At 51.4% G+C, this 12,252-nt stretch overlaps 3 protein-coding genes and 1 non-coding gene across 4 annotated transcripts; all 4 read right to left on the bottom strand.

Annotated features, from left to right (window-relative positions):
* Positions 1-599: 599 nt before the first annotated feature.
* HRG_06160 (DDE superfamily endonuclease domain-containing protein) lies at positions 600-1,619 on the bottom strand (the record flags this gene model as incomplete). Its single annotated transcript, XM_044864631.1, has 2 exons — positions 600-1,014; positions 1,240-1,619. The coding sequence occupies 2 exons, from the start codon at positions 1,617-1,619 to the stop codon at positions 600-602; spliced, it is 795 nt and encodes a 264-aa protein (XP_044721163.1).
* Positions 1,620-1,764: 145 nt separating this feature from the next.
* On the bottom strand, positions 1,765-2,316 carry HRG_06159 (tc5 transposase DNA-binding domain-containing protein; the record flags this gene model as incomplete). The annotated part of the gene is made up of 2 exons (XM_044864630.1): positions 1,765-2,059; positions 2,246-2,316. The coding sequence occupies 2 exons, from the start codon at positions 2,314-2,316 to the stop codon at positions 1,765-1,767; spliced, it is 366 nt and encodes a 121-aa protein (XP_044721162.1).
* Positions 2,317-3,063: 747 nt separating this feature from the next.
* HRG_12093 lies at positions 3,064-3,179 on the bottom strand. Its single transcript has one exon. It is a non-coding gene; the product is annotated as a tRNA-Ile (tRNA).
* A 932-nt stretch (positions 3,180-4,111) lies between these two features.
* Positions 4,112-6,140, bottom strand: HRG_06158 (subtilase family domain-containing protein; the record flags this gene model as incomplete). Its single annotated transcript, XM_044864629.1, has 4 exons — positions 4,112-4,499; positions 4,569-5,269; positions 5,351-5,812; positions 5,877-6,140. 4 exons carry the CDS (start codon positions 6,138-6,140, stop codon positions 4,112-4,114), a joined length of 1,815 nt encoding a protein of 604 aa, XP_044721161.1.
* Between the last annotated feature and the right edge of the window lie 6,112 nt (positions 6,141-12,252).

Genomic DNA, 12,252 nt, shown 5'->3' with positions numbered 1-12,252 from the left:
GCTTATCGGCCGGGTGGGCGGTAGCTGTCACACCACCACCACATCGTGCATGTACTTGGATGGGTTTGTAGTTCTTGATCCCATTGTCACCCGCAGAGTGCAGCGTACCACGCATGTGTCTGATGTGACATGCACCTAGGGACTCCCGGAAAAAGGAAAAAGCCTCCTCTTACCGATTCGGCAACCTGTGCGGCCATCTGGTGTCATGAGCAAGCGCCTCGAGGGCTGGCCTTGGGCATATATCGTGTGGACTGGACGCTCGCTTCGAAAAGGCATTCCCTCGACCCTGATTTAGCCGGACGACCGTCACTTTTCCCGTGCTCGTGCTCGTCGTTTACACGGGGCCGGACAGTTTGATGGACCGGGTGACTGCGCGGAACCGCCATCTAAGTCCCTGCACATAGAAATGGGCACCCCCCTGTTTTGGGCACCCCAAAAAAATCACGACCATTTTCAACACCATTAATTCAATCCCTTCTCACTGCCCACCACCGTGCACTACGATACAATCGTCACCTATTTCTGAAACCTCAGCTTCGGTTTCATCAGATTCTTCATTCTCAGCTGCGTTCACCTCCTCCTGCGCCCGTCGTATTGCCTCAATATTGGCGAACCTCGAATTCGGGCTCGTGACCACCCTCTTCCTTTTTTTTCGGCTTGACGGCCGCCAATTGTGTTTCCAGTGCCTGAATCTGCAATTGAGCTTTTGCTAAAAGGCCATCCTTCTCGTCAAACCCTTTTGTGATCTTCCTGAACAGCAATCTCTTCGTGGGCACGTCGTCGTCTAGCTGGTTGAATTGAACTACCTGAACCTTCAGATCTTGCGAGCGCCTCGGGGTCGACCACGCAATCTGGGATGTGTCTGATTGCCAGTCACTGGTGGGTAAGTGGCTATTGAATGCATTGGCCACATTTTTCGCGTTCTTTTGCGTCTGTTGCTGTTCTCCAGCAGAAGAGGGCTCAAAGTGGCTTCGCCATCGACACCGGCCACAAACCCGTCGCTTTCCAGCCACCCTTGATGTTTGACACAGTGAGCGCTTGCTCGCGTGCTTTCTGGTAGCAGGAAAGAAAGTTTTGCTTGCCGACTGGGCTTGAATCGGTCAGGAGGCTGAGAAATCCGACCTGTTTGCGGTAGTAGTGCTTAAGAGCGGAGAAGACAGACAAATCGAGCGGTTGCAACACATGAGAGGTATGGGAGGTAAGAAAAGAAGGTGAATCTGATGCTGGTAGCATAGATACATGAAGTCAACCGTCTCGTGACTTCCGTGGCCGTCCAATACTAGCAGTCTTCGCTCCGAAGGGTCGGGTGGCTGGGTTCTTGGAATGAACACCTTTTCGAGCCACTCCACCGCAGTTTGGTCCGAAGTCCAGCCGTTCTTTGTCGCAGTGAATTGCCAGTCACTAAAAGTACTGAGATCTTCTGGGAACCACTGTTGCTGGACCGATTTGCCCTTGAAAATGACGAGTGGAGGGAGGAAGGTGCCGGCAGCGGACACGCACTCGATGAACGACGTCCAGACCCGAGAACCAGGCGTCTTCTTTTGTACAGATCGTTTTTCAGCACTGCCAACGACCAGGCCATTCTCCCCAAGTCCTTCCATGATGCCTGCTTCATCCATGTTGTACCTGTTCTCCGGCTTAATAGCCAGAATCTCGGAAGGAAGAAATTGTTGAACCAAGGCCGAATTACCTCGGTAGAAGCGCCGTTGACACGCGCAGAGTCTCTGTGATGGCACTTCTGGGTCCGAACTGCAGGATTTCGTCTTAAAAATGCTTGCATCCAGTGTTTTCCGAGCGTGTGTGGTCTCCTTTGACGGCGAGCATGCGCTGCGCGAACTGCCTGATCTGCGAGTGAGTGGGAGGAAGGCCCAAGGCGTCCTGAATGAGAATCCATTCGGTAAGTTGCTTTTCCTGTGTCTGAGAAAGCCTCTGAAGAGCAGAAAATGCATCCTTTCTGCATTCGTGACCATGCATGCGATTGTAAAGAGTTGCCCTCAGGACGCCCCAATCGCGAGCAGCCTTCTTGGCGGATCCGCCATTGGCGATTGCCTCAAGGGCGCTGTGAATGTCAGACTCTGTATATTTCATCAGTAGTGGCTTGAAGACACATGCGTCAATTTTTTAGCAGATTGGATGCGTTTCCGCGGTGAAATTTGCTGTTGAAGTTGACGCAGCCGTTTAGGTTGGGCACCCATCTTGGGTGCCCAAAACAGGGGGGTGCCCATTTCTATGTGCAGGGACTTACCAACTAAGGAGCAACAGAAAAACGACGGAGTGTCGCAGCCATGAGAAGGAGATCTGAGTCTTATTTGCCATATTTTTGCTATAGCTAGAAGTGCCTCTGTATTTTATTGAGCAACTGCTGGCAGAAAGCTTGCCCTGAAAAATAGCCGTCTTAATTATTGCACCCGAGTTACAGGGACGAAGATGGCGGATATGGACATCGGCCGGCAGGCCATACTTGGTAGCGACATAAAAAGTCAACGACTGCTAAGATGGAGATGGACGTGGGAGACGTCGGTTGTTTGATTATATCGGCTGACCGGGTTTCGTTGGTCTGCACGATCAGCCGCCAAGGCATCTGGGCTTCCGCTTTGGAAAGACCGAGGCCGTCCCACCCAGGACCCTGAAGAAATTGGCGACAGTGACCCTCTTTCTATTCACCTGCTCGGTCTAAGAAGGCAAGCTGGGCCGGCGGGTAACTAGATCGTCCGTCTCTCTAGAAGCATGGTCGGATGGTTGGGCACTTCCTCGACTGTCTTCGTTTGCCTCGACTAGCTGTCCGTCGTCTCGTTCTCCGTAGGCGCCTGATAGCTTAGCCTACTAAAGACGGGCTCCGTGGATCTTGGCAGCGACGAAAAAAAGAAGTTTAGGACCGCCGGGATAGAAACGGACCTTGGGTGTTACAAAAATCTAGTCCCACCCATAGGGACTCCTTCCCGACCAGTTGAGTTGGCCTAGACAAACGAAGGCCTCAAAAAATAATAATTTTGTAGCAAGGAGATTGATAAGGGCCAGAGCCGTAAGGTTGGGTCTAAAGGTAATTAGGGCATGGCAAAAATGTGGTCCCGCTGGGGCTCGAACCCAGGATCTTGAGGTGGCTATTACTCAAAGGAGATGTGATGGATCACTCATCCCAGATTATTAGTCTCACGCTTTACCAACTAAGCCACGGGACCTCAATGATTTCGATGATAGTCATAAAGCTTATAGTGGTATATATAGCAAATGGCCGAGAAGCCAGAAGTCGACTTTCGATTTTTCGTTTCTGGTAGTTAATAACGAGAAGAGGACTTAACTCTCTTCAAGGGCCTTAGAGCAGCTAGCCTAATGCTACTGCCAACTGAGCTATAGGACCTATTGCTTTCTGTTGGAAGCAGTATAATTATAGCTCGTGACATTGGGACTGACTCAATGGGCTGTATAGCCACCACAGGCACAACACAAATGCAAAAGATACTAGCACTTAGTTAGCCAACGTGGAGGACCAAGCAGCAGAAAAGGGGGCAAAAAGAAATGCTCGCTTGCAAAAGCTGTATCGCTCTCGTAGACGATTTTCGGGCAAGACGCGCATAGATTTTTGTCGACCATTGCGAGCAAGCTCTCTTTGGCCATGTATCGGTGACAGTCTAAGGATCAATCAGGAGAAGGAAAGCGTTGTAAGTTTGAGGCGGCGCGGTCTGTGTTCTTCCCGACACGTGCTGTTCTGTTGGTCGGGCTTCACACTGAGCACCCGCCAGCCTTGGAGACGCCTTGTCCAGGTGGGCACGAACTATTTCTCTCCAAGGATACTCGGCTTACGAACCAAGGCTACTGATGATCGGCAGAGACTCACGAGAATGAAGCTATTCATGTAACGTTTATTTATTTGTGTCCCGTGTGGTCTAGACCCGGTTTATAGAGCGTTTTGCGCCCCGTTTGATAGTATCAACGTGCCTTCATTTAGGATGTTTCTCTGGTGTCAAAAATACCCTCCCAATCAACTTCAGCCAGGAGTCCAGCTGGGGGGCGCTTGGGGTGTCTGAGGGGATCGTCAGGTTGTATGCAATGTTAAAGGCGGGCGCCTCAACAGTCTTCCAATGGGAGTCATCTTGGGCGTCGCCAAGAAGACCTAGGACGCGAGCAACAAGCTTATACCTGCCGGGAGGAGCGTCCTCGCCGGAAGGGAGCGCGCCATTCCACACAATCCACTCGCTCCCTCTGCATAGCGCTTGGATCGACCGGGAACCTGACCAATAGTCTTGATGCCCTTGATGTCAGTAATCATAGACTCGGGGACACAAGCACCAGTCGAGGGCGACGAGTCCGTCTGGTTGGACGCAGCAGGTGCGGGCTCCTGGCTGTGGTCCGCCGGACAGACGTTAAGCGGCACAATGTAGACGTCTACTTGGGGGCTTGCTAGTAGGAAGTTTAACGCAATTCCGGGTTTGGCGTAGGTTACCAAGTTCGGCGGAGACGTCACACAGCCATCCGCCTGGGGTACCGGTGGCGCTTCCCCCCTGAGAACAAATGTGTGGTTCTCCGGGACTCCTACCCACCAGTCCTCATTCAAAAATTTCCCTTGGTACCTCGTTGAAGGGGCCAGGTCCTGGGAATTCGAGGTGGAAAGGAGCGAGCCGGCGAGGCCGAGGTACGGGACGGTAAGCGAGGTGCCGTCGGAGCCGTTGACGGCAACCCAGCCAGACCATAGAGGCAGACGCTTGGAGTCGACTCCTTGGGGATCCGAGGCGGAGACGTCAATAGTGGCCGACTGGCCGGGTCCGATGGTGACGGAGCTCTTGCTGAAGTTGATGGCAGCCTCGGCTTGAATACGTCGATGGGGATGCTGCTTGCGCTCGAATTTCTCCCCGTCGAGTGTGTACATGGTGTCGGCTGCAATGTTGGAGAGCTCGTACACTACCTCGGACTTGGCTGTATTCTGAATCTCGAGGCTGATGGAAGAGGGTCGGTGATCTGTATCGTTGAAGTGGAGGCTGCCGGGCTTGACCAGCGTTGCGGCGTGGGCGGCGTTCCAAGCCTGGACGAGGCCGCCGCCCTGCTGCATGACGGTGAAGAGGCCCTTGGGCCCAGTCACCTGGCTTTGTTCGACCTGCGGAGCAGCGTTGGCCATGAGCAGGCTGTTGATTTCGGCAGGGTCGAAAGTTCCGCGGGCCTCGGCGATGAGGGCCATGATGCCACCGACGAGCGGGCAAGCGAACGAGGTGCCCGAGTCATTCATGTACCCGCCTCTCTTGAGCGGGACTGGGACCGAATTACCAGGGGCACCTACCTGAGGCTTGATATCCAGGTCCCAAGTTGGCCCCATAGATGACAAGGAGGCGATGCTGGCGCGTTCAGTGAAGGAGTTTACAGCCGTGACGCCGCGGCCGGCGGCAGGATTCAGAACGTCAAATGGGGCATAACCGGTGTTTCCAATGGCAACGACACAGGGAATGCCCTTTTCAACTATGCGCGAGACTACAGTTGCGGCCAGGCTATATGGCCAGCTGAATCCCGGGAAGCCCGTCGACGAAACGATGATCTTGGCGCCTTCGTCATACGCCCTGACCCAGCCGGCCGCAAGCGTGTCCTCTTCCACTTGTTTGTTGCCTTTAATGACGCGATAGACGGCAAGCGTTGCGTTGGGGGCCGCGCCAACGAATCGATTGTCCTTTTCATCGTATCCGGCCAAGATTCCGGCCACCTTGGTGCCGTGGCCGTGGCGGTCCATGGGGTCGTTGGGATCACCGTCGTTGGGCACGAGGCTTGCCCCTAGTACCACCTTGCAGCCTTTGCCGAAGCAGCCGCCCAGGGCCGGGTGGTTGTAGTCGACCTGCCGTCATCAGTCTGTGTCAGTGGCTGCCATCTCTCAAGTACATGTCGTTGACGAGACTCACCCCCGTGTCTAGCACGGCAATCTGAATGCCCGAGCCCCGGAAGCCTTTCTTGTGTAGCTTGTCGATCTGCGTCATGACATGATTCCATGAGGCCTTAAGGCCCTTGGTGGCGCCCCCGCTGGTGTCGTTGGTCGAGTCCGCGCGGCGGGCCATGCGGCGCTGCTGCGTCTGCTCCGGCTCCTGCTTCTCCGGCTCCTCCGGCTGCTTCCCATCCTTGTCCTCCTCTATGGTGTGGTTTAAAGTCTGCACCGGCCAGGAATTCATATCGCCTGCTATCTGTTTCATCTTGGCACTACTTTCTGTCGGCTGCGTTGTGTTGGCCAGCTGGAATGAGACGCCGCAGAAGATGTCCGAGTTGAATTTATGGCGTATCTGTCCGCCCTAACTCAACAGCCTTGGCCAGTGCATCTGCGCTCTGGCCATTACTGCATTCGAGGAAAGCGGCCGTAGTGCTCCCAACAGGAACTGCCGGAGGGCCCCCATCAGGAACTGCCGAAGGGCTCCCATCAGGGGCTGCCAGGGCAGACTGAGCGACGGCTGCAAAGAGCCATCCAAGCGTAGAGAGCGACTGACGAGCCATGGTGGTTTTGGAAAGAATAAGAGCGTCGTATGCTGGTGCAACGAAAGAAGGAATAGAGCGAGTGATGAACTCTGGGTGAACCAACACTCGATATAGACTCGGTCCATGTTATATATCTTTACACAGCTTGTTGTTGCCATGGCTTCACATCTAGGTCCGCTGGCTACACTCGGCGACTCGTGAGCATAATATGCATCCCTATGCTAATCTCGTGTCTAAGTAACACGTTAGCCTTGCATTATAAGAGAGTGTCGACGGATAGCTAAAAGAGAGGCATTAATTTAATATTACGTAAAGCTTTTTATCTTACGAGACAAGTAAAAGAAAAGTAGTAGACTATAGTATATATACCTAAAAAGGAAAGATAATATCTAGGTAGCTTATATTAAGCATATTAAGTTATTAAGGAGTAGGTATAAGGGGCTAGAGTTATACCTAGTAGGCCTAATAGTAATATATAAGGAAGCCTACCTGTAGGAATGTATCTATCTAGTGGTGTGACCAACCATGGTTGGCACGTGACCCGTACGGTCACGTGTGCGGCTGAGGGCAGCGTGCCCCCTTTCTCCACGCTGGCCTCTGCCTCCTTAGATAGAGAATCAAGACGAATACAACATCAGGTTAACCTAGTACCGTCTCATTGCAGCAGCTGCCGCAGGTGCCTACCACACTGATCAGTGACCGGCCCACGCCCGTCACAGACAGCTAAGTAGAAGAGACAAATTCCTCAACCTTCGAAGGTGCTATAGTCCGCGTCACTTTACTGTGGCCCTGAGTAGCGCTCAGAAGAAGGTTATTTGTGCTAAGAACAAGGAATCTCCCGCTGGTTTGCCCAGCCGCGCGAGAGTCCTTCCAACTGTTGATTACGATCGCCCGCTAGTTTGCCTAGCCGTGAGCACCGGAATCGACAGGCGACCACATCGCAAACAACTAGTAAGAACGTTCGACCCTTGACGTTAAGTAGCAAGATCCCCGTCAGTTCAGTCTGGCCGCGAACGACCTACTTAGTACGCGACGCTCGACCTCCTATTAGCGACAACTCGTATACGAAGAGACCAATACGAACCCCACATCGTCTCATTCATTTGATCACGATAGCCCTGACCGCCCGAGCTATGTCCCCAGAAGCCCAGCTCGAAGAAATATGCGACCAGATGCAGGCACTAGACATCCAAGCATCCGCATTCCGACAAATTAATATCGACCTTTGGGACAACGATATCACACACGACGAAAAGGACAAGATCGCAGTAACGACATATGTGGCAAAGTTCATATTCATCGTTCAATCTGGCAGTGATCAAGGATACGACCTCCTTGGTTACTTCCAACAGCATTTTGAAGAATGGACCGAAGACACATGGGACCGCGCCCCGAATGAATACAAGAGAGCCCTCAGGAAACTACTAAGGAAAAGAGGTATCTACACAGGTTCACAAAGGGAAATTCGCAACACAATTTCTCATATTACAAACTATCGAGAACCCACAAACCTGGCCAGAGCAGGAGTTTACGGAGATGGTGTTTGATGAGAGGACTGCTGCCTTCAGGAGGCAGACAGCATTACTAGGATCAAATGCTTCCACTAATCCCCATCCGTCTCAACCTCCTTCACCATCAGTTACGCCCTTAGCAGCACCTCATCAAGGTCTTAACGAACCACAACCTATTAAGACCCTAACGAGCCCTCCTAACGCACCTACTCCTGCTCCGACTATCCAAGATAAACCTGCTCCGACCTCTCTTACTATTCATCCGACTTCCTACCGCTTCCAGAACCCCGATCTCGTCCAACCCGTCACCAACCCCATCCCCGAACACTTATCCGGCCCTGCAACCTTTGGAGAATACATGAAACTCCCCCCGGATAACATCCCGAACGCTATCGTCGATAGCGACATCCAGCAGAAGTTTATGAAGACCTGGAACAAAGATCGGAACTACACAGGAGAGCCGTACGATCTCCTTGATGATAAGCTCCGCCTCTTCTTAAGCAACTGCTCTCATATCCAAGTGAAACCGTCACAATTTCACGCACTCTTTCCCCGGATCCTTGATGGAAGAGCCCAAAGATTCTATCTTGATAAGATCACATGGGCTACGACGTTCCGACAAGCGTATGATATCTTCAAACAACACTTTGACACGGAAGTCAACCATGTCCACTACCATACTGACTGGACAACAATAACCTTTAACTCCATCCGTGCCCAAGATGCTTCGAAGACCCCCCACGAAGTGCTTCAAATCCTCTTTGATAAGCTTCAGCTCTGCCAACGAGCCCTTGGCAGGGAGTACGGAGGAGACCTTCTACTGCGTACAACGCTTATGAAAGCATGCCGTGGAGTACCCGAACTCCAATACGCTCTTTTCAAACCCGCCGATAACGTCGAGCACCTTCTTGCAGATCTTCGTGCATCCGTTGAAACCCATCTTGCCCTCATAACAACTTCTCAATTTCCCCTTGACTTTGCTGGATCATTTGATCATAACGATCCACACCATCAGTACTACCTCGACCGTCGATACAATAACAACCGCTCTCGAGGTAGATACGGATATTCAGGTCAACGACCCAGCCGCGGATACAGACAAAGCTACAACCGTGGAAACTACCGGCCTCAAAGCCGTAGTAACTACAATCATAGCTACAGTAACCGAAACTGGACGAAGAAGTGTTTTGTTTGTGGACAAGAAGGCTGTTGGTCAACTAAACACTCTACGGATGAACGGCAAAGGCCAAGGACCAACATATCACTCAATGTCACTTCATAGGTGTACAACTCACGGACATCGGAGGCTATATTCTAGACTACGAAGGTCATGAGATGAGCAGCTTTGATGACACTGAAGATACATGGGAAGAACATGACAATAGCACCAACGATCACCCGGAACAATGGCAAGCAAGCCAAATGCTCTGTCAACAGGCATTCAATCATTTGATCACAGGAGAAGACGTCTATCAGACGGATCAAACCGTTGTTCCAGCCTCGCAATTTATTATTGAAGATCGCTATTCAAGGGATAGATTCCAAGGTATCATGATCGACACAGGTGCAGCAACATTTTCCACAGCAGGATACTCTCAGTACATCGCCCTACAACGAGAAGACCCTTCTGTAGCTCTCGACAGCTCCACATCCGGCCAGGCCTCCATCAAATTCGGCAACAGCGACGCCATCCACTCCTCGGCACAGTCGCCCTTAACACACCCCTCGGAAGGATCACGTTCCACGTCCTTCAAACTCCCTTTTGCTCTGCCTTGCTGATATGGACCGGCTTGGTATCTATTTCAACAACATCACAGATACCATCAATTGTACTAATCATTGTACTAATCGCCCTACAAGCATTCCAGTCGTACGCAAATGGGGACATCCCTGGTTCTTCCTTACGAAAGATGAAGAGTCCATCTCGTTTCTTACGGAAACAGAGATTCGTACACTTCACCGACGCTTTGGACACCCAGCAGTCCCTAGGCTCCATCACCTCTTGAAGCAAGCCGGGCACAGTGACGTCTCGATAGACACATTAGAGACTATCTCTAAGTTCTGTCACCACTGTCAAATGCACTCACAAGCCCCACGCCGCTTCAAGTTCACCCTTAACGATGATCAAGAGTTCAACTACGAAATCATCGTTGATGTGATGCACCTAGGAACACCACAACGCCCTGTTCTACACGTTGTGGACTCAGCTACTGCTTTCCAAGGAGCCAGATTTTTACCGTCAATGTCAGCTAAAGATACATGGAGACCCTCCGGACCCTCTGGATCGACACGTATCTTGGACCTCCTGATACCCTCCGTCATGATGCAGGAACTAACTTTGCTTCTCTCGAATTCCGGAACGAAGCAAAGATTATGGGAATCAAATGCTCTCAAGTACCTGTTGAGACGCATTGGTCCATTGGAAAGATTGAACGCTATCACGCACCCTCCGACGCGCCTTTAACATCCTCCATGCTGAGATTGGCCACACCACTTCCGCCGAAACAGTCCTTCAAATGGCTGTTAAAGCAATCAATGATACGGCAGGACCTGACGGTCTTGTGCCTACGTTGCTTGTTTTCGGCGCATACCCTCGCGTATCTACAGACTCGCCCCCTTCCGCTTCTACCCTCAAAAGATCGGAAGCTATGCAGAAAGCGATGAAAATGCTCCGCCAACTCTCGGCAGAAAGACGAGTTAAGGATGCCCTCCATGCACGCAACGGCCCGAGCACGACAGAAGTGCTATCCCTCCCGCTGCAAAGTGAAGTTCGCGTTTGGAGAGAAAGACGGTTGGCAAGGACCCTTCAAGATTGCATCGATTGATACCCATAACATCACCATTGACACAGTCAACGGCCCCAAGTCTTTCGATCGACCCTTGTACAACCGTATCTGCGTGATGATACCACTCTTTCCGACCCTACACACGACACAGACCCTCAGGCATTCGTTCAGATCTTAATGAACAACCGGCTCAAGACCCCGTTAAGACCCTAACGGACCTGCCTGCCCGACCCGAACCCCGCCCCGCAGAGAGGACGCCCACCAGGATCAAAGAACAAGCCAAAGGATTTGATCATGATGGCCCAAACCGTAGACCAGAGCTTCTTGACCCAAAGGAGGAAGATGCACAAGCTCTTTCCCTCAAGCTACGGTCTGATGGCATAATCACCTCTCCTGGTGACCCTTCGAAGAATCCGATAACAAAGAGATTACTGACCTCGTTGGCCGCGGTGTATTCCAATTTGAACGATACGATCAAATGAGTCATGGAAACTATAGAATCTTTCGCTCTCGAATGGTTCGTGAAGTCAAAGGAATCAACACTAAGCCCTACGAAAAGTCTCGACTTGTTATTCAAGGACATAACGACTTTGAGAAGACCACCCTCCTGACGCAATCTCCGACAATTCAACGCGTTAGCCAGAGACTCATCCTCGCTATTGCCCCGGACTTCTTCAAAACTACGGCATAACCCTCTCCTCCGTGATATCACTCAGGCATACCCGCAATCCCAGACCAAGCTTTCCGGACCATTCTTACGTATTTGCCCACGGAACTACAAGGCAAATACCCTAACGGAACAATTATTCGTGTTATTAAGCCCTGTACGGTATCGCAGAAGCCGGAGTCCATTGGTTCCGCACATATCAGCAGCATCACCTCGAAAAGCTGGATATGTCTACCTCCACCTATGACTCCTGCCTACTGATTTCGAATACTGGCCCTGACACGCTCGGTATTGTTGGAATGCAAACTGATGACACCCTCATCCTTGGAACGAACAACTTTTCTACCCGTGAAGAAGAAGAGCTACAAAGGCAGAATTTCGTTCCAAGCCCAAGACTGACATCACATACGGAACAACGGTTGACTTTAATGGTGCAAGACTGACGTTGCTGAATAATAACCCCTTAAGAAAGGATCCCTTTACTTCAACAGAAGGGACAAGCAGCAAAATGACCACCATTGACCCTAAAGCAATTGATCGTCACCAGCGCTACGTTGAGGAACGAGCGCGAGCCTCATACATTGCTTCAATTGCTCAACCGGAAGCTTCTTTCGATGTTTCAGTCGCCGCCCAAGTACAGACCCTGAGGATAAAGATTACGCAATTTTGAACAAGCGACTGCAATGGCAAATGGATCACCAACTACGTGGCCTCACGTACAAACCAATTGATCTAGCTACTGCAAAGCTGATGGTTTTCACCGATGGTTCTTTCGCAAACAACAAGGACTTATCCTCCCAACTAGGATTCGTCATTGCCCTCGTTAACGAGACAAACCACAAAGAAAAAC

The sequence above is a fragment of the Hirsutella rhossiliensis genome, assembly GCF_020360975.1.
Source record: "Hirsutella rhossiliensis strain HR02 chromosome Unknown scaffold00005, whole genome shotgun sequence".
Lineage (NCBI taxonomy): Eukaryota > Fungi > Ascomycota > Sordariomycetes > Hypocreales > Ophiocordycipitaceae > Hirsutella > Hirsutella rhossiliensis.
The sequence above is the reverse complement of the archived record's forward strand: the minus strand, read 5'-3'. Positions and strand labels throughout refer to the sequence as shown.